At 32.7% G+C, this 22,138-nt stretch overlaps 1 protein-coding gene across 7 annotated transcripts; it reads right to left on the bottom strand.

The window, feature by feature from the left end:
- Nucleotides 1–1,361: 1,361 nt before the first annotated feature.
- LOC106716938 (ras-related protein Rab-32) lies at nucleotides 1,362–21,700 on the bottom strand. 7 transcript variants are annotated; one of them, XM_045681463.1, is made up of 5 exons: nucleotides 21,433–21,700; nucleotides 4,519–4,732; nucleotides 3,566–3,747; nucleotides 3,144–3,287; nucleotides 1,362–1,550 (listed from the first exon to the last, which is right to left on the bottom strand). In XM_045681463.1, the coding sequence occupies exons 1-5, from the start codon at nucleotides 21,433–21,435 to the stop codon at nucleotides 1,422–1,424; spliced, it is 672 nt and encodes a 223-aa protein (XP_045537419.1). In that variant the 5' UTR covers nucleotides 21,436–21,700; the 3' UTR covers nucleotides 1,362–1,421. The 7 variants fall into 7 exon arrangements, with proteins under 7 accessions (XP_045537419.1, XP_045537395.1, XP_045537415.1 ...); XM_045681439.1 differs by lacking the exon at nucleotides 21,433–21,700 and adding an exon at nucleotides 19,420–19,663; XM_045681459.1 differs by lacking the exon at nucleotides 21,433–21,700 and adding an exon at nucleotides 18,487–18,688.
- Between the last annotated feature and the right edge of the window lie 438 nt (nucleotides 21,701–22,138).

Raw genomic sequence — 22,138 nt, 5'->3', positions numbered from 1 at the left:
ATGCAGAAACATTTGTAAATGCCAAAATACTTAAACTTGTTATTCAAGTAGGTTAGTAGCAATAGTGTGAACGTATTTAGCATTTATATTTTTATTATCCAGTATTTCTAGATCAATAGAAGATAATGGAAGTTTTCTTTCATTTTGTTTTTATATAAAAAAGAGGGTACATACTATACTATACTTTTCTATTTCATACTCGTATTAAGATTACTTACCAATCCATGTTACCAAACAGTCGGTAAGTAATTTCTCCGTTATTCTCAACATTGTTATGTGACGTTAGCATAGTAAGATATTAGTGTCTTTAATGAAGTAGATTTTAAAATAAATAAGAGAAAAAAACTTTTGAAAAACAAGCTTTTTATAACGTTCCATTTACACATGATGTACAATTTCAGCTCAATCGGTATCCGCGAAGTGGATCAAATTTAATTTGCAAGATTTAATGAAAAATATCAGGACAGCTTAAACTAAATAAAAGCTAGTAAAATTCTAGAAAAAAAGAGATTTCATAAAAAAAACAAACACATTTCTGTTAAACGCTTTTTATTAATATTACAATAAATTACAATAAATTTCTCTCGCTCTTGTAAAATAAGTAATACTTATAACACAACGTTACAGATGTACTTTTTATACACTCTTAAAATAATGTACTTTATAATTGCTTATGACTTTAGCCGTACATGGCACTTAATAACTGCATAGATAAATGCTAGTGCTTCGACAATTGATGGATATTACGCGGTCATATGTTACGAAATTAAAAATAAACAATAACCGGACAGATTATAAAAATATACACAGCAATTGCTAGATTAAACTTAACGTCTTTGATTATTTATAAGAAAAATGAAAATAACATAAATATAGCCGCTTAACATTATAACAAATAACTGTACCGCATAAAATCCATCCTATAGATAACCACACTTAAAAATAACAACTATTCAAGTATCAATAATAGACAAAAAACAATAATTAAAAGTCAAAATTACAATAATAAAACATGTCATAAATTCGATCAGAGCAGGCACTTTAAATAATATTCCTTTTAATTATCATCTTAAGAATCAAACCAAAACACACGATCAAACTCATTATTACTTATTACATTCAGTATTTCAGGAACAACCTAAAGATTATATTTATGAAGACACATTTTAAGGTCTAGTCGAAATTGTAAAATTATAATTTTAGAGAAAATTTTGTTGGAACAATATAGTTGTACTTATCATTTCTTGTGGACTGTACAAAATTATACATCGATTCTGTTCCTACATTATGATGTGTTCCAACTTTGACAATTGTTCTTGAAAACATATTTTGATGACTTTCCCATTGGTCCAGATCCATCATTTTGCAGAGTTTTGATTGGTCAGTTGCAGACTGCAGCATGGGGGCGGCTAGCGATTGGGTCAGCAGGCACACGACTTGCCGCCACCGCCGCCGCTTCTACTGTTCTCGCCGTTAGCAATCTTGTGATCGAGTGCGAATCTTTCGCCGTCCTTGTCATTATTGTGTAGTAGCTTGTCGTTTAAAAGGATCTAGTGAAGAAAAACATAGCTTAAATACTGCTGGTTAAAAACATTCAACAAATTCATTTTATCATCAAATCTCTTTTAAATTATTTAAGACATAGCTTTAAACAGTTTTTTAAATCAGATGTTAAACTCGTCATGTTTATCGAGTAGACATTTGCCCTGGTATAGTGTTCCACGCGTATTTACGAAATTATTAGGTAAAGTAACGAAAACTAAAATTAGGCCTAAACTAAAATTAGTGGAAGATGATAATTAGTGGAAGATTTTTTTCTGTTTTATGTATTTATAATTATTTTGTAATATGTTAGTTTTGATTGCGTTGTAATGGTGCGAAGGATTAAATGTTATTTTATTTTATTTATTTTATTTTTTATTTAATTGTCACCTATTATAGTAAAAACAATAAAAAAAAGTTAGCAAACTTGCATTCTTTCGAACTTCTCAATATAGAAGTTTCTTTAAAAGATGAGATTGTTCCGCGCCCTAAATTACACACGATATCATTTAAATGTAAAAACCATCTGACCGCAATTTGAATCGATTCAAAATAATCATTACGCAATTTAAAACCCATTCAAAAACGCTAAAGAACCTCTTTACGCATCTTTTATGTTAATTTCAAACTTAAAATTTTATACAATTGTGTTGTTATATGGAAATAACAATTCAAAATAAAGATTAAGACATTATCCTTTTCGAAATCGTACTCACACAAACATATACATTAGCTATATTACATAACTTTATCAAGGTTTTTTGTATTTAATGTAGGTACCTAACTACCTAGTAATATATTAAATTTTTAAAATAAAAATCAATATTTCGGACATTGTGATTCGTTTTGTATTTTGATACAAGCTGTGATAACTGATCTCTATTTATCAATTAACTAGCTGTCGCCCGCGACTACGTCCGCGCGGAATTAAAATATAACAATAAGTAGCCTATGTGTTCTTCCAGACTATGTTCTACATCTGTGCCAAATTACATCAAGATCCGTTGAGCCGTTCCGAAGATACCTTCAAACGAACATCCATCCATTCATCTAAACATTCTCGTTTATAATATTAGTAAGATTATTAATTAAAATAATTTATATTTTAATGCTAAAGGCACAAATAATATATGCAACGTTACAAGCATCATTCGAGGTCATTGCATTAAAACATGATATTATGTTGAGATATAATCTATCGGATATATTAAATTTCCGTTGCACAATATTTATAATATTATCATTAGGTAAAAACATTTATATTAATCTTTAATGCAAAGAATTTCCGTTTCTTTTGATACTTTTAAATTTTGATATATATAATTTTTATCAAATAAAAAAACTATTAAGCTAATTAGAAAAATAAAAAATCTACTGACCCCTATAATAGAAGAATACAAACCGAATAATACTTCACTCCTCAAAATCTGTTCAGATACAGGATATAGTCACAACAGAATAGTTATTACATGCAAAGCCGCATACGTTTAAACATACGCGAAAAAAAAATTCCTTCCTGAGTCTGGTGAATAATTTAAATAGATTTTTCACTTTTTTGTTCATTCCCCTTTGCGCTAAGTTATTAAGGAAGTAAATATTACCTTATTAACTAAGGAGCGTGCAGCCTCTTCGATGTTTATGTTCTCTTTAGCGGAGGTCTCAAACCAACCCGCGAAGCCTTTCTCGCGGCAATACTCCTCCATCTTGGCTGAAGAATTCACGATACCTTCTTTTTGCTGATCACACTGTAAACAAAAAGCTCAAATCAGATTCGCTTATAGTCATAACGCCACACATATATGAACCTTGCAGATGCCTAAAAGGGCAAAGTTAGTTTAGCATCGATGGATAAAATTGTAAAGAGAAGGAAAATGCACCCAAGTCTTTTGAATGTTCTTTCTAACCCATGTTGTAAAACAAAAGTACTAGTGTCGAAAGAAAGTATTAGTACTAGAAAAAAAAAGTTAACTGAACCATAAATTTTGCTACGAAGAAGAAGCGTTTCATGCAAAAAATTAAATACCTTGTTAGCCAGGAGTATACAAGGTATGGGCGTGCCATCGGGCAGTTGCACCTTGGTATCCAAGTCGTTCTTCCACTTGACCACAGCATCGAATGTGGCTACCCGCGACACGTCAAATACGATAAACGCGCCCACAGCCTCCTTGTAGTACACACGCGTCATGTTGCCGAAACGCTCTTGACCTAGAATACATCAAACATAATTTACTATAATTGTATTAAGATTTTCAAATACACAAAAAAAAGTTTGTAAGTCTTTCGTCTCGGAAGAAAGTATTAAAGAGATTTCTTGAAAAAAAATTACTGATATGCGCCCGTGCGCTGTTTTGCGCTAAAATAAGGAATATTAGTAACTGTAGCCGTTGTCAGCAGACTTACATTGAACACTTCAATGTTCATATACATAAATAAAATCAATTTGGAACCATGATTAACAATGCAAGAAATAACAGAGAATAAATCAACATTAACACAAAAAACATCCAAGCAAAATTAAGACAAAGTTCATCCATAATTCATTGACTTATTTAATTATTAATTGTCAAAACTGAAACTTGTACTAAAATTGTCACTATAAACTTTTTGCACCGATTAACCAACACAAAAAATAGGTTATCTTGTATTTTGCATTGAAACTTTTTCTAATAATCTTAATAAACATAAAATGAGTTAAGAGTAGAAATGTAGAGACGATAACTTCATTTTTAACTTTAAGAAATGTAGCGATGCTTTGTACCAATTCTGGTTTAAGCCCTACCGGTGCCCTGGACGAGATTTCTAAGAGGTCCCCTTTTTTATATCCTTTTTTCGCAGAACTCTCTGTTCAACGCCCTGGGCGGTTGCCCAACCGCGCTCTACCCTCCCGCCGGTACTGACTAACTCTAAGCATGGGACAGCGAAAGCAGACTTAAGTTCTACTTTAGTTAGTAAGCGATGTTTTAATAATGTACTTACCTGCAATATCCCATAGCTGCAAGCGTATGATTGTATTCGAGTCCCAATTGAGAACTTTCAGGGCGAAATCAACGCCGATTGTTGCGCGGTAGTGCTGACTGAAAAACTGGTGCACGTAGCGCTTGATAATGGACGTCTTCCCGGTACCCAGTTCGCCTATCACCAAGATCTTGTACAAATGCTCCCGCCTCTCGGCACTAGGGGTCGCGTGCGACTGCAACAATAGTATTATCTTAACATTTGTTTTTTTAAATTGATTTTGCTCGAAGCAAATTCGAATAATTGGATTGAATATATATTCAAATTATTTTCCAAAACTTATTTACCTAAGCTGAACTAATTGATTGTGTAAACGTTATATATTTATCGCTCATATATAATCTGTAGGTTCTTAATTTACAGGTATAACTGTACTAAAATACCGCATTCTAGAACAAAGCCACAAGCTAGACGGTCAAAGTACTAGACGTTAAATACATAATCCCTTCACAACACATGAACGTATGGTTGTCGCATAAAGACGGGGACACGCAAACGTTTTGTTTACCGCGGCCATCGACTGACAACGACTATCTTCTAATTAGTGTCAATTAAAGACCTGGATGTAAGGACGTATTTAATTACATATATACTATGATCGTATACAAAGATGACTTTATTAATCTATCGTAATCTTACTACGGATCGGATTTGGATTTTGAAGAGATAGAACATAACGTGGCAAAGGATACTTTTGATCCAGAAAAATTGTACGATTCTGCAAAATAGTCACATTTTTATTATATTTTTTAATAACTACGCACCGAAATAAGCATTCACTTTGTTTTTTTTTTTCAATCGTATGAAGTCGTAGTCAACAGTTATTATTTAAACAAGAACTTGTGTTAAATACATGTAAATTTATTTTTAACTTATAGTCCGTTCATCTTCTGATCCGTTATATTGTGTTTATATCTACTGTTACAGATAACAAGAGCGAGTTTTATTTAGAAGAAAGTACTCTAATCTAATTGTAATTTATGTATCAAGGACATTATATTAATAAAATAATAATTTCCCACGATACATTATGAATAATAAAAGAACAGAATTAATTTTGTATTGAAATAAAGCAAGAATATTTTCAACACAAATCAGTTACTAGAATGATGATATAATATTAGATACGATTTCATATTATTTTACCACGGTAATAAAAATTATATTTTATCTTAATTGTTAATTTTGCATTAACTTTATTAATCTATTTATTTAAATTTTTTAGACATGTGCTATATTATTGATGCAAAAAAAATCAAGCTAATTAAGAAAAAAGCTTTTTTTCCCGAGTAGTACTTACATATAAGCGGAAGTATGACATTTTTAGGCCTATTCAGCTCGACTTACTTTCAAAAGTAACAGACGATTCTATTCGAATTCAGTAAATTAAATGCATAAAATCAGTACGAACTTTTTTGTAAATTATCTGTCGGTTGTAAAATTTTTAAAAAATGACGGAAAAATTGATCCTGTAAAAAAAATGACTGGTATTGATAATATGTGTTTTTATTTTGACACAATAATGTAAGTTAGCAACAACAAAGTAAATAAATTAATAATGAAGTATCAGTGTACATTGTAAGTGATGTTTATATTTCACTATCAGAAAATAAATGGTCCATCTTAGATAATACAGCATTACATACATAAGTATTGAGTGGCTTAGAAGATATGAAATATTTTTTTTAAATAACAAGCATAATACATGAGTATTTCCTAAGAATAAAATTTTTCTTTAGGAAAATTTTTAACAAAGATTATTAGTTCAACGGTTCTAATTTGCATTATAACATGCATGCTTACGGAACGGTATTATTATAAAAAAACTTGGTGAAATGTCTGACACACTTTTATATAAAAATAAATAACTAGTGACACGTACTAGTGGTATTTTACAACCGTCCTTCAAATTCCTTAACGTTAAAAACAAATTGAAAAAAAATATTTAATCATATAATAAATTAGATACATTAGCGAAAACAGACTTCATAATATAAAAGATTAAATTTTGTGTACATTCCTATTACATGAAAACGTGGCTCAACAGAATTATTACCTACGTACTCGGATGGAATTTAAAAAAAAACTTACGCGTGTATTCGGCTTCGGTTTGGGCGACATCTTTGTTCACGACCGGCCTGATCGAGATATCGGTTCGTCAAGAAACTCGGGTATAATTCCAATGGAGCAAGATACGTGAATGATATAGAATATTCTCGATTATAAACTCGCACATTTCTGCGGGCGCTTACGGCTTAACGCACATTTTCCTTTTAATTAATTAAATTGATTTAAAAAAATGGAATTCAAGTCTTTCGCTTTTAACCGCGTCACACGTTTATTTACGTAAACAAAAAAAAAATAACTTGAAAATAAAATTACAAGAAATAGGTGTGCTTATATTCCGATTGAATAAAAATTACAAATTTAAAAAGCTAGTTAAATTCACAATGGCGGCTGCAGTGACACTATAGTGATGTACCGAAGACACGCCATTTTATTAAGTGAGTTGAAGTGGGTGCACGATTTCTTATCGGACATTTGATAACAGACGAGTGTTTATTACAACTTTTCCTTACCACTCGAACTGTTTATACCAATTTGAGGATTCGACATTACATCTACAAATTTAGGCCTATGTAAAATATAATCAGGACGGTTTAATGAACAATGATTTCAATCTGTCGCGTTACAAACTGAACAGTATTTTAATTTTATTTAATAACTTATACTTACTTTATCTATTACTACAATCTACAATGTAATATTATTACAATAATCCAATTTAATATCCAATGTACTTTAACACCACAACCTGACAGTTGTTATAAAACCTCGACCATACGTTTATCAAGTGATAAATTGTTTTATCTGAAATCATTTCTTATGCTATTTTTCTTATGGTTTATATTCCTCGGTGGATCTATTCCTTTAGTAAATATTTTATACTTAACAGACATGTCAGAGATATTTGCAAGGATTAAGAAAGACCAATCCAATAACTTTAAAATCTATTTTTACATAGGTAAAATAATAAGTATAGGTGCGTAGGTGTAGGTTATGGCCCTTCCTAGCTCCCCTAACATATGATACGATATTAAGGATTTGTAGCGTAGGTGGAATAGCAGAGATTATTGTTGCGACTATTATAATCGAATTTCCTCGCAGAAGCCGTATACGTGTCATATACTAGTAATTAACAAATTAGTTCATATTACAGGAGCCATTTAATGCGGTGGAACACCTAAATTTCCCAAAAAGCATGATTGTCTAAACTATCACGTTTTTATAATCTGTGCGGTGTAGTGAAAATAATAACAGTTACTCTGTCTTTTTTAGGTTCCGATTACCAATATGTGTTTATCGTTAAGAAGATAAAAATTTCACGGAAAATTACTGCACTCAACTAATATATTTTAATTTAATTAAATAATGAAATCACTTTTAAACAATAAAGAACTTGGTTCTATAAAAATAAGATATAATTCGTAGTAAGTTCACAATAATCAGAATGATTTGTTTTATTTTTTGTTCCTTTCAAATAGTTTACTAATTGTTGAACCACTTGATACTATTTGGATTTGAAACTGTATTACATTTAGAATTAATTTTGTTGCTACTAAACTATATAAAATAGTGTGGATATTATAATTTTTCAACTTATCAAATGACTATTTATGTCGATCCCAGATTATAAAATCAACCAAGATTTGCGCATAATTTTAAGATTATCTATATCCCACGATACTAATTCAGATTATTAACGAATTCTAACAATCGATGTTAATGAGCTTTGACTATAAAGATACGGACTAGCCAAAAAAACAGCCGTAGCTACACTAAATACGTTCTGTAAGTAGTAAGTACTAAATAAATTCTATCACTTTTCGCAGAGGGGAGGTAGAGATGACTGCATCATATGTTGAAATATAAATTTAAAAAGAATTAATCAATGCGTAATGAATCAAAATTTTACACATACAAAACTAGCAGCCAGTAAATAACTAATTGTTCGGTTTTTTACAAGTCCTGTCTCTTAAAATTCAATGACGATGAATAAGGGTTATGAATATGAACATTGTATATCACTAACCGCGAATGGCGTGTAACACGACACTTAGGTTAGGGTTACCGTATACGGATCAACGACGGCCTCAAACCAATCACCACGAATGCTCGTCCGATTAAGCAACGATATCGTATTATTTGTCTAACTTTCACAAGCCAGTAAGGTCAATTTATAATAAATATTTGAACACTAGTATCTATAGAAATACCTAACGATACAATGATTGATAACACATGAAAATACAGTAGGTACTGTTAGCTTACAGGTTAGGCAAAACTTGAATCTAGTGGTTACTTTGATACGAATTTAACATGTTTTTTTTAATTGTTTTTTAAAAAGATTGCTTTTGTTTTTGGGATGTAATCAATGAGGTTCAATCTGTGACTCTGTGTCACAAGAAATAACTTCGTGATTCATAAATAGATTAAGTAATTAAATAAATAGTTAGACACTCATAAAACGTCATTTAAGAATAATTTAACAATGAATCAAAATATGCAATCACTAATGGTTTAATTAGGCAATCATAATTTCTATGTATTTTCATAACTATCTACGTTAATGTACTCTAAACTATTAAGGTATATTACTTAAGATATCTTTTAATTTCCAACAAAAATATTGCTTAACACAATTAATTTAAAACCGATAAAAAAAATTATCACAATAGAATACGGCACAAAAACTTTGACACAAAGAAACTGTATTAAATAGAGTCTTTAAATCTTTTTGCAATTAGTTTTTACTTTGTTTAATTCCATTGCCAATGGTATGCCATTCACAATCGTTTTGGGAGGTGATCGAATCTGTGGCAAAGACACAATATTTTATTAGTAATAAGCAATTGTCCTCGACTTCGTCCGAGCGGAATTAGAAAAAAAATCTAGTCACCTGGGGATAGAGTAGTTTCCAAACAGTGAAAAATAATTTTAAATCGGTTCAGTAGTTTCATCATCATAGAAATTTTAGAATTAATTTCATACTAGCTTTCGCCCGCGACTCTGTCAGTGCGGCTTAAAAAAACTTAATAAGTAGCCTATGTGTCCTTCCAGACTATGTTCTACATCTTTGCAAGTGCATCAAGTTCCGTTTAGCCGTTTCGCAGATAGCTTCAAACAAATATCCATTCATCCATTTAAACATTCGCATTTATAATATTAGTAGGATTTTACGTTACATTTGATCGAAGGAAATACTAAAGTTTATTATTAAATTATTTTACTAGTTAATAATTACCACCATTATATAAAAAAGCGATTGTAACTTTCTATTCCGCCGTAAGGGTGGCAGGTTTTCTGAGCAGTCCTTACATAGTAAGGTTCCACTGATTTTCGACGGACTTATGGCAAAGTAGAGCACTTTCTATTTGTATATGTGTGAGGCTAACCCAGATTTAATGTGAAATTTCGACCGCAGGCCACTTCGAGTTAAAAATAAAGCTTGCCGTAGTTGACGTAGGATCATTAAAAGTTAAAAAAAAACAGTAATTGTAAAATTCCTATGGCGCAAGTTTTATAACTAAATATTTTATGGCTTTAAAAATAATGAACCATTTAATTTATTATCAATTATTAAACGATATCAACAAGGCTTCTTCACTACGGCAGTATCAAAACAATGGCATTTGATTCAAATGAATGGGAGTTATTCGGATGAAAAGACTTCATAACTACAACATAACAAAGCTTGTATCTAATAAAATATTTTCTGTAACCGTTTTCAAACATGATAACATATCACAAAACTTACAAAGAGGTTACTGTACAGTATAAGTATTTAACTTTCTGAATGTTTTTTTTTTTTTGTATTTTGCGTTAGTTGTTTATTTATTATTTTTACGCCATATTTTAATAGAACAGTTGCTTGTATGCAAAATGATTAACCGTGGGTTTCTGCAACCAAAAACTCCGTTTAAAACATATTATCTCTGTTTTGTCAAAGATAATGAGCGGGATGACTATTTGTTTTTTATATAGAGATTTAGGACTCAGAAACCTACGGTAAATGACATTTATTAGATAGAAAAGTTTTATAAAAATTAGTAAAAAGTAAAATCTAAAAGTCAAGGTTCTTTCAAAACTTGTTTGAATTGAATAATTTAGATAAAAATATTTTTTTTTAAATAAACCTCTTTCGTTTCTTTTTATTATTAATGTGAAACGAAATGTGATAATATAGATTTGCATTTTTTCGTCGCCCATAATAATGCGACGCAAATATGGTGCTATTAATTACTAAAAATATAAATGTTCTGTAATTAAATATTCTACATATATTTTAGTACCACATCACTTTCACATAAAACTATAAAAATATTGAATTATCTTCGAATGAAATCTAAATACACTTATCATTGTTACTAATTGAATCTTACTTGTCTTACTAATATTATAAATGCGAATGTTGTGAGATGGATGGATAGATAGATCTTTGTTCAAAGGTACAGAACGGCACAACAAATCTCGATGAAATTTGGCATAGTAGTACACATGTAGGAACACAGTCTGGAAGAACACATAGGCTATTAATTCAGTTTTTTGAAATTCCAACGAACGCTAACGGAGTCGCCGGCGACAACTGGTACTTTATAAAAGTTTTCCTTTTTGCGCAAGATCCTCATTAATTAGAATGTTGCAATTGACTTATTACTAGTATCCTAGTTATCAAAATCTGTTAAATAGTACTAGAATTAAAAAAAAACTTGTTTAAAATTCAAATAGAGAGGAGCGGACAAATATATCTGAAATAGTCATTAAAATAACTTCTCCGGTTTGACAGGTTTAATACGACCGGTTAACCCAATATCGTTGTTACGGGATTTATACACAAAAAAAGCTTTTAGGCGCCTACATGTAAGAAACACTATCAAGTGAATGTTATGCCTTGAATACATTTATTTGATTAATAAAATGCTTTTTATTATACGTTTTTTTTCCTCTTTTATATTGTCTATACTCCAAATTGTGTACGCAATTTTAGACTCTATCGCATGTAGTTTTTTAATTTAGTAACAGTGTTATTTTTTTAAAAACTAAATTAATTTCGTTAAGAATTGAGGTGTTGGTAACCAAGAGGGATAAGACGAAAGTAATACTTATTACTTATATAAGTATATTGTTTGGACCTTACACTTGATATTAGCGATCATAAGATTATTCACTGTACTTGATAATAATTAGCGTGTCAGCTTTTGATAAAAATATATAAAGCTTCACTTTTCAACTGGCTATGAAACGTTTATCTATATATTTTTGAAATACTATGATTATAAACATATTATTTAAATAATACTCTATACTAATAAAGTTAGTTTTGGGCTGTTGTAAGCAAAAGCAGTATATATTGTGTCAAATATAATACTGAATTTAATTCACACCCAAGCGCCAGCCGTAATAAATGTTAACTCTAAAGTTGTTTTTTGATAAAAGTATCAACAAGTGCACGTGTCTATAGGCATATATTGAATTCAAAAGGACTGGGCAACGCAATAATTTCTAAATTGAAAAACTTCAAGCACACGAGAGCAGGCAAACTATCGGCGTGTACTCACGAAGGGCATCGCGACGCGGCGTCCGCTAAACTACCGTAAAGGAAACGTACAGGGAACAAGAGTGATGTCTCGGCGCTGAAGCCGCAGCACTCGCACACCGTGAGGTAGCACTCGTCAGCGCTCTCCTCGAAGGTCATGGCGCGCGCGTCGCTCGGCCAGCGCGCGCCCACTGACCGTCACTCGCTACTCGCTACCACTCACCGGTCCCGCGCCATTGCCCGCCTTGTTCTCCGGCTCGATGAGGTCTCCGTACGCCGGCATCGTGTCCGCGGACCCCTCCTCTTCGGTATCGTCGTTGTCGCGCGACTGCGGCGGTGAGCGCGGCGAGCGTGGCGTGCGCGGCGGCGAGGGTGAGGGCGCGGCGGCGGCCAGGCGCGCGCGCGCCATCGCCACCGCCTCTTCCAGCGTCCCCACCTCCTCCCCTCCCCCCACTTTGACCTTCACCTCCTCTTCGTCGTCATCGTCGTCGTCGTCGTCGTCGTCGTGGTCCTCGGAGACGCCCACGGAGCCCGGCGTTACGAACGCTATACGCCGCTTTAACGCGTTGCCCGGACTTGGTTCCTCCACCGGTTTTGGTATTTCAAGTGGTTTCGTTTTACGTTTCCAAGCTTCCTTGGTGAACGGCCGTGTCGCAACCGCATGTTCCACAGCGATCGGACTGAGTAAAGGCTCCGGCGATGGCGTTAGGGGAATGGGTTCTGTTGCAGTTTTACTAAGCGGAGAGTTATTTTTATTTTTTTCATCGGAATGTGTTGTATTTTGTTCCTCAATAGAGGTTTTCGGTTCTTCTAATTGCTGCAGTGGCGGTGACGGAGGTGGCGGGGGTGTCGATTCTTGCAATTGCGGGGGCGTCGTAATTTTATCTTCTATTTCCGCCGGAGAAAAGTTATCCGCCTGGGACGACGAGGAAGACACGTCTATAAATTGCGGCGGGAGAGACGATGGAGATTCATCTATTTGGGATGTAGAGGGCGAGGAGTCTTCTCGAGGTGGCGTCGGAGAAGATTCCTCCGCTCGTTTCTTACCGATAGTGCCCATCCGCCGCATGAAACCGCCCTCCTTTTTCTTTTTGTCGATACTCGGCGAGCTGTCGGTGCTACGCGAGGCGTCGCTGGACGCGTCGGCGCGTTGTTTTTTTATTTTCTTACGCATCGTGCGTTCGTTGCGCGCGATATCGCCGTCTGAGGCGGAGGATTTAGTGGAGCCCGAGCGTTTGATCGAAGCGATGTGGAAGGGCGAGCCGGAGCGGAACGGCGAGCGCAGCGAATGCAGCGTGCGGCGGAGGTGCGACGGTGAGGCGGGGAAGGGCGCGGGCGCAGGCGCGCACGCGGGAGCGGAGGCGGAGGCGGGCGCGCACAGGGGAGCGGACTCGCGCTGTACGAGGGAGCGGTCCGTGTCCATAGCTGCGGCGGAGGCGATCGCTTTGTGGCGAGCGCGGGGTGTAGACTGCCGTGCGCTGCGCCGGCGGCCCGCTCCCGCTGCCGCTCGCGTCGGCCTCGCTCCTGATCGCCCGAGCATGAACCTTGGATAACATTTCGACAAACCCTGCGCCTCTGACATTAAGAAGCCCGTGCAAACGCTTCACTAAGTCATCTCGAATCCAATTCACTCTCGCAATAATAGCTAAAAGCAATAAGTCAAGGCAAAAACCAATGAGTATAATTAATTATTTATTTGAAATTGCTAAATACATACCTTTTTAATTCAAAATATTAATATAGGTACTAACGCTCTATTATAAATATACTCTAAAAAAGGAAACTCTTAGGAAATTATAAACGTTATAGATACAGTACATTTTCTTTTTCATCTGTCTCCATAATCTGTATATTCTACAGTATGTATTGCACCTTAGTTGTAAGAAATTTTCCTCAGTTGTAGTTAGATAAGATAATTTATTAATGCATATCAAAAGTATATTTACATTCATTGTTATTTAATGTTGATATATTTTTTTAATTAATTTTAATGTATTTATCTATAGTTACTTAGTTTATAATTACACACTTAATTTTAATTTATTCCTCCCAAGTGTTGACGACAGGCAGACGCCGGTCGCAATAATTAAGCCAAAACCTTAAGATTTATAAAATCTTGCTAACCGCTAAGATAAGATAAGGCCAATGAGAAGATGATAATTATAATAAAGGTCTGATGAGTGTACAATTCTTAGCTATAATTGCAAAATATCTTTCAAAACTTCTTGAGACCAAAGCGATTCCCACACAGCGACTTCCTTTAAAACACTACCTGTCGTCAAGCTGATTTTAAAAATATTGAACACGCTAAAAAGGTTATAGTTTATAGGTTTTTTGTTTTTTTTTTTTTACAAATACGATTTATTTCTTTCAATTTTTTTATTTTTTTTATTAACAATAATTTATTTTCAATTTATATGAATTCAGTTTAACCCTTGAATGTATATGCTATCAACAGTTACGTATTTCTTTTATTACCTACTTGTCACTGAGATCTTCATTGATAAAAATAGTAATAGATAATTATAATTAGATTTACTAACAATTCGACCTAGAAACAAAACTAAGCCGTATTTAGTAACTCGATCTAAGAATCGTCAGCCCAAAAATCTTTGAGCGTACATCAACATAGTCTTCGTCATTGCCAAGTGACCCAATAGCGAGCTGTTGAACCATAATTAGTAAATACGAGCATTTGTAGGGACTCCTTTAAAACGAAAGGGAAGCCCCACAAGCGAGGTTGCTAGTTTTGATATCGACCGTCATTTTATATACAGGCTGGAAAAATCACGCGCGTTGATTAGAGCTAATGCCATAAAATAAAAAACAATCCATTTCAAATATAGAACGGTCTACATCTGCATGTTCTCAATAGGATATTTTTTTATAGCTTCAGTTCGCAAACCGACTCCTTTACTCAATTGTGCGGAATTGAAAAAAAAATAGTTCTTCCGGACTACATTCTGCATATATACCAAATTTCAAAAAGATTCGTTTAGCTGTTCTGGAGATATCAAATAACAAACAACCATCCATCCAAACATTATCTTTTATAATAATTACAGTGAGAAGTGAGATTTGCTTAAAGTACTTGCTTTTTAATCAAAGCTTTCAACGATTTGGGGCAATGCATAAAAGATAATTATAAAAGGTAGCAAAGATAATTTCTGTTTTTAACAGTATTTCAATATTTGCTATAATATCATAAAAAAATATACACAATAATCCTTGATCTGGTTCAATTTCTTGTATTAACAGGTTTAAAATCCGTTAAACAGAATGTATCTTAGCAGCTCAACCAATATGGTATAATTGCACTTCATAATGGGATATGATATTCGAACATTATTGGGTTAATGTTTAAAGCAACAGTTTGCTTAAACGCGTATTATACATAATTTGTAACTTTAAAATTGTGAATAACATTACTTACCGATTCTACTAACAGATATTATCGATTGGTAATATTATATGAAAATATCAAATCTCAGTTTGTCGAATTGTGTTCGTTAGATTACAAACTATTGAAAAAAATTACTTAGTTTGGATATTTTGTTTAATAACAATTGTAAATGAATAAAATGGCCAGTTAAATTAAAAATTACCAATTTTCATAATTTTGCCATAACATACACATAATATAAACTACACTCCAAACTTTGATAACAGATTTGCGGTATTTTTCCTATTGGATGTGGTATGCAATAGTGGAACAGTGTCAACCAATAGCGGATGCAGGCGAGCATAAAATCGACCGCCCTCTGTAATAATCAGAATCATTATGAAAGAATTCAACCTTTAATAAACGATTATTATGAATATTATAGACTGGAAATTATTAAAAACTTGCTCGAATATTCAACGACTATGGTTTTAACATTTAGTTAATGTGGATATACCTACAATCTTTTTCATACTACGATATAAAATTTCTTACGAATGTTAGGGGTTAATTAAGCAGAATTTTATGGCCGTTTAAACGGCACGATCTTTAACAAATATATATTCACACTTAAGTATACAAAATAGCCTATTTTTTATTGTAAAGTAACAAAAAGCACACGTAGATACAACGCTAAAAAAAACCTTACCATACTTAATGACATTACTCATTTTATAAATAGCTGGCTTTTATTCAGATGTATTGCATAATAATCAATAATTTGAGGTTAGTTTTGGTGGCTCGTTAATATGTAAATTAATGTTCGTAATATAGATAAGATACAAAAACTGTTTTTTTAATAGCACAAACCTGTTAGACCTTCAAATGTTGAAATATTTCCAGCTAACTAATTTGGTAAGTAGTTTTAATGCGTCATAATTATATCTTATTAATATTATAAACTAGCTTTTACCCGCGACTCCGTCCACGCGGAATAAAAAATAGAAAACGGGGTAAAAATTATCCTATGTCCTTTTCCTGGTTCTAAGCTACCTGCCCACCAATTTTCAGTCAAATCAGTTCTACCGATCTTGAGTTATAAATAGTGTAACTAACACGACTTTCTTTTATATATATAGATGAGAATGATTGGATGGATGTTTGTTTGAAGGTATCTCCAGAACGGCATTAGGAATCTCGATCAAATTTGCCATAGATGTGGATCATAAACTGGAAGAACACATAGGATACTAATGAGGTTTATTTTTCATTTCCGCGCGGACGGAGTCTTGGGCGACAGCTAGTTTTAGACTAATTTAAAAGTTATTTCACAATAATCTGAATCTTGCAGAAGTCCAAAAATAATCTAGAATCTAGACTATGATAATAAGCAATAAATAAATAAATTGGGTATAAAACTAAAAGCTTTCTGTTTGTCAATTTTAAAATATGTTCTAGAAAGTTGCGATCATTCTTTTAATGTATTCAGAAGAAAACAATATTTTCTACATAATATATTCTTAAATCGTATGCGGAATTATAAGTAGATACAAAAATAAAATCAAACAATATAAACAACAAAATTTTTGTCGCTTAAACTTTGTTCATATCTATATCATATTGTGGCCAGAAACAAGTCAGTGATGACGACCATTGAGATTTTATTGCACAACACAAATGTCAAACGATTACATACAAATAATAACAACAGCCGGAACTAATGAAAATATTTAAATTATGCATTAAATTAAAAATACAAGTTTTTAATTAGCTCATTGGTTGTTGGATACAAGGTAGGAAATATAATTTGAATCGGGTGCAAAAGAGATAAAATATTTATTGTGAATCATCATAATTGATGCCTATAATGCACAACTTACTAGAGAGATAAAAAGAAAGTTCGAGATGTACAATAAATTAAAATATATATTTCCCTGTTAACATGTCTTATACATACATGAAGATATTCGTTGTTCTTTTAGCGCCTGCGCATTGTGAAATAGCAAATTAACAGAAAGACTAAACAACTTTTTATCCATACTCGACTGGGCTACTTGTTATTTAAGTAATTTAATCAAAGACTAAATTCGGTCCTATATAAGAAAACGCTCAAAGACAAACGCAAACAAACAAACACAGCCAACAAAGTAAATTGTGCTGTTTTACAGCTTCAGTTCAAATAAAAATTAATGGCACTGACGCGGCAATTGACATTAATTTCAAGTAAACACATACAAATAGTAGCAAATGCACAATATATCAGGTATTAAAAAGCGGATGCAGATGTAATAAACCGAACTAAGTCCAAAATCGTAAGAAATCTGAAATGAATGAATCACCTCATTTAATAGACCAATCGAAAATATTACGTCATATTTGATAAGTAAACATATATCAGATTAGATAAGGGCGAAGCATCGAAAATGACCACTGAAAATAAACAATTTAGAGAAATCAATTTAAAAAAAAAGGTTTTTAGAACTCTTGGACTTGGAACATCTTTATATATTTGTGTCAAAAATAAAAATACAAAATCATAGTATCAAGCCTCTCATCGTCTACAAAAAACAGACGTAACAAACGTAACGTAACAAACGTTTGGACATTTGTTTCATCCGTGGAAACTTACTGTTACAAGATATTTTGGTACGGACAATAATTTAAATCTTCTAATTTAGATGATAAACTTATTTGATATTTATTCAGGGGTTATGAGATTTTTAGTAAAAATTAATAATCAGTATAGAATATTCACATGACAAAGCAATTCTTTTAGTAATACGGTTAACTATCGACACTATCACGAGTCACGACAATTGACGCGCCAATTTGTGATTTTATATTTATATAACTTACAAGCTAAAAGACTCCAATGTATTGTTTATTTCTGTCTATACCGTTATAAAGTAAAAGCTTATTGTTGATCAGAGAACGTAAGAAAATTACTTACGTTGAACAATCCGTTTGTCTGTACTTCCATTGTTTACACAACACCGTAAAAAAATTTCAAATGTAGGTATATTTTCGCCACCATTCACGTCAAATATTCACTAAAGTAATTAAACAGATCAATATGATGAACTTCAATCGATACTTAAACCACGAAAACAATAAAAAACTAAACTAAACTCAAACGTATTTAATTATTGTTAATTTTTCACCAAAACATACAAACAGGCAACTTATTTTGCACTTCTGCAAACATGTTTTTTAAAACGTAAAACGGTGTGCATAGGTGTACACTTGGTCATGTATTTTGATACACTATCTATATATAACTTTATTATCACATTTTATCAACTTAGTAACTCACGTCCGACATCATCCAATTGACACGCAAAAAATACAACTACCTGCACTACACGAACATTTTATATGTTTAGGATAAACGTATTGCATCGTAATACAAACATAACAACTACAGCGCGTTTTCTAGATATATTTATAACACAATAGAAGTAAAAAAACTTCTATCAAATTTACATATTTAAGAAGCTTGAAAAAATAGTAAAAAACAAAAACCTTTAAGACTTTGCCTCCACTTAATATATTCTATCAAAAACAATAACAGACTTTACGATTTTATATTGAAGAAAAATTTGTGTTACATCACCTACAAACTAGTCAGTCTACTACAAGGTCAAAGGTTTTTAATAATAATATGAATTATTAGTTAGTTAACATTCTAAAAGATAATACTGCGTAGGACCAATGATACAAAGGTCGCGGGTTCGAACCCGTCATTATTTCTGCGTACAAACGAAATCACATAAGTATATGGATAGAGGCATTCGTCATACTCTACAATATGTCTTTCTATTTTTATATTTAGTGTACTTTGTACTTTGATTTTATATTTTTTATGATTGAAATGAGTACAAACCTGCAATAATAGCTTTCCATTTCTTGTAACTGATGTGGTGGAGTTGAGTTTTTGCTTAGTTTTCGATTCGACCAACCTCTCCTGTTGCAACAATTGTTCGTGTACCGAATGTTTATTCAGTTGCTTAATCATTGTTAACAAATACTCTATAGATTAATTCTTAAAAAGAAACACCGCTTCTAAATGATTGCAACACTTTACCAACATTACAATGTAATTTAAATAATTAATCTAGGATTAAATGTGAAAACTTTAAACTTGTTGAGATTTAAATCCTTTTTCAAAATGGCGGCACATTCAATAGTGTCTGAATTGTATTAAACAATTGAATGAGTACAAGACTATTCTTATCAACGGAACAAAGTAAAATGAAGTGAGCATATTTGCCCTCTCGGAGATAATGGAGACTATTAATAAATATCATCGGAGAATAAATTTTCAATCCAGATCGTTCACCGTCAAGAGGTCGCTCGGATAATTTATTGCGATTTAATTGTTTCAGTTCAAATAAAATAAACTATTCATTATCTCATTTGTGTAAATACACAAAAATAATCATTTTTTATAACAAAAACACTCATTAAATCTTTATATACGGAGCAGAATTGACGCTTCACATTTCTGCGCCGCAAGTCTTTTGACGCACCGTGAGGCAATTCTCATTTTAATTATAAAGCTGCTCTCTCGTTGCTTGAGAATGGTATCTGTTGCTTCGTTTCGATTTAAGTGCTCCTTTTGATATAACTTCACAGTTAACTCTATCTATGTTATTAGTTCGAATCCACATTACCGCTACACACCGCTACCATAAGTGCCAATAAGCGAAAATCAAATAGGCATAAAATACTACGTCTCATAGCCAGTCCATTTATAGAAGTCAGTGCCTATCCTTTAGATATTTCTAGTGTATAGATACGCATAAAAACAATTGATTTCGGAATACATCTATACCAAATTTTGTTGCATCGGAACCAAAAAAACCTTAACAGACAAATGCAAGTGTTGAATTTGTTATGCAGCAAAATTAAAAACGAGTATACTTAGTCAGAATACTCAGAACCTGATTTCAGGTTACGAACATTTTCGAGGAATTAAATCAAAAGTACGTGACATAAATGTTCGAAGAACGATTGCAATTTGTAGTATGTGTAGTTTTACGTTTATTTCTTTGTTGTAACGGCAGTGTTGTAAATGCATTACTATTAACCGTGGGTTTACATTGCCAATTTACCTTTCATACCTCTCATTGACTAAAAAAATAGTAATGATAATATCTTTCTTAAACCGTAATTCAATTTTCCGACAAATATAATTCGTTTCATATACTTTTGCAAGGGTTTATCCTCCTCATTTTCATTATTATTTCTTATATATATTACTAGCTGTCGCCCGCGACTCAGTCCGCGCGCAGTTAAAAAAAACTTAATAGGGGTATGAAAAATAGATTTTGGCCGATTCTCAGACCTACTGAATATGCTCACAAAATTTCATGAGAATCGGTCAAGCCGTTTCGGAGGAGTACGGGAACGAAAACTGTGACACGAGAATTTTATATATTAGATAATTTGTGAAAAGAAAAAATTACTAGCTCTATCTACTGTTGCGGTCATCATGCTAGATATTCGTTTACTACTTCCTTTAAAATACGACAGTAACTATTAACCAAAGCTAATAAACAACCTTTAGGTTATCTCTGACTAACTCGATAACATGTATGTGTACATAATAACAATGTAAGAGGATTTAGTAAACCAACAACATTATCATGTTTATTAAGATAAGGTTTTCCAAATTAAAGTGTATTTCCCATTCAACTAACCAAAGCGAATTAGTAATTAAAAACATTTGAAAACGATGATTTTTCTTTTCAGAACATTCTAAAAGTCATAAAATGAAAAATCTTCAATAGGCCTTTCATTTTGTATCAAGAGACGTATGAATGAAACTCATTAATAGCTAACAGCGCCATCTACAAACACAAGTTACAGACTATTGATATTGAAAAGAACTTACCATATTATTTGAATTTCGAACGAGTTTCGAATCAAACGAACGTTGAAATCTGTTGAAATCCTTCGACAAAAGCAGCCGATACTCTCCGTCCTCGTGACGTCGACATCTGTTTCCCGCGTCACGACTGCCGCGATGCGCGCCACAGAACACATATTTTAGCGCATTAGATAAGGTCTGTCTCCACTGTATCACGACAAATTTGCCATCCCTCTCACTGTCTTTGAAAAAACAAAGATAGCAATATTTGCATACAGGTGTCTCTAATGGAATTCTCGCTAACACGATACAAACTTAAGGAAGATGTATGCAGATTTACGACAAACTTAATTACTTACAGATCACCTCGGAACGATTGCGTATCGCGTAATCAACAATGTTCTATCTTATTAATGCTAAGATCTCGTCTTTAAATCTAGGGTACGAAAAATGCTAATGCTACCAATATATCGTGATTAATTCTGAACAGCGAACCTCAATCGAGGTAAAAAAAAAGAAAATGACGTTTATTAGCAATTTAATGAAAAAAAAAACAGAAAAGAGACATTACTCCTTAATGAATAAAACATAAAACCCTAACCTTAACCTTAAATAATACCCTAACCAAACCCTATTTAATTTATGATAACTGTTGAATTAAAGTCGAGAGTGTCTATTATTTTTATTAGAATTAGTGTTCAAATAACCTTAATTTAAAAAAAATAAAAAA

Source organism: Papilio machaon, chromosome 2, assembly GCF_912999745.1.
Source record: "Papilio machaon chromosome 2, ilPapMach1.1, whole genome shotgun sequence".
Lineage (NCBI taxonomy): Eukaryota > Metazoa > Arthropoda > Insecta > Lepidoptera > Papilionidae > Papilio > Papilio machaon.
Note: the sequence above shows the minus strand (reverse complement) of the source record. Positions and strands in the feature narration are given on the sequence as shown.

Excerpts from the sequence above, each read along its gene's own strand:
- LOC106716938 (XM_014510615.2), bottom strand. The coding sequence starts at position 13,577 with ATGGACACGGACCGCTCCCTCGTACAGCGCGAGTCCGCTCCCCTGTGC. Across the intron at positions 4,733-12,377 it reads CGGGCAATGGCGCGGGACCG|TCGCACGCGACCCCTAGTGC; the intron begins GTGAGTGGTAGC and ends CTATTGTTGCAG. Across the intron at positions 3,288-3,565 it reads GTATACTCCTGGCTAACAAG|TGTGATCAGCAAAAAGAAGG; the intron begins GTATTTAATTTT and ends TTTTGTTTACAG.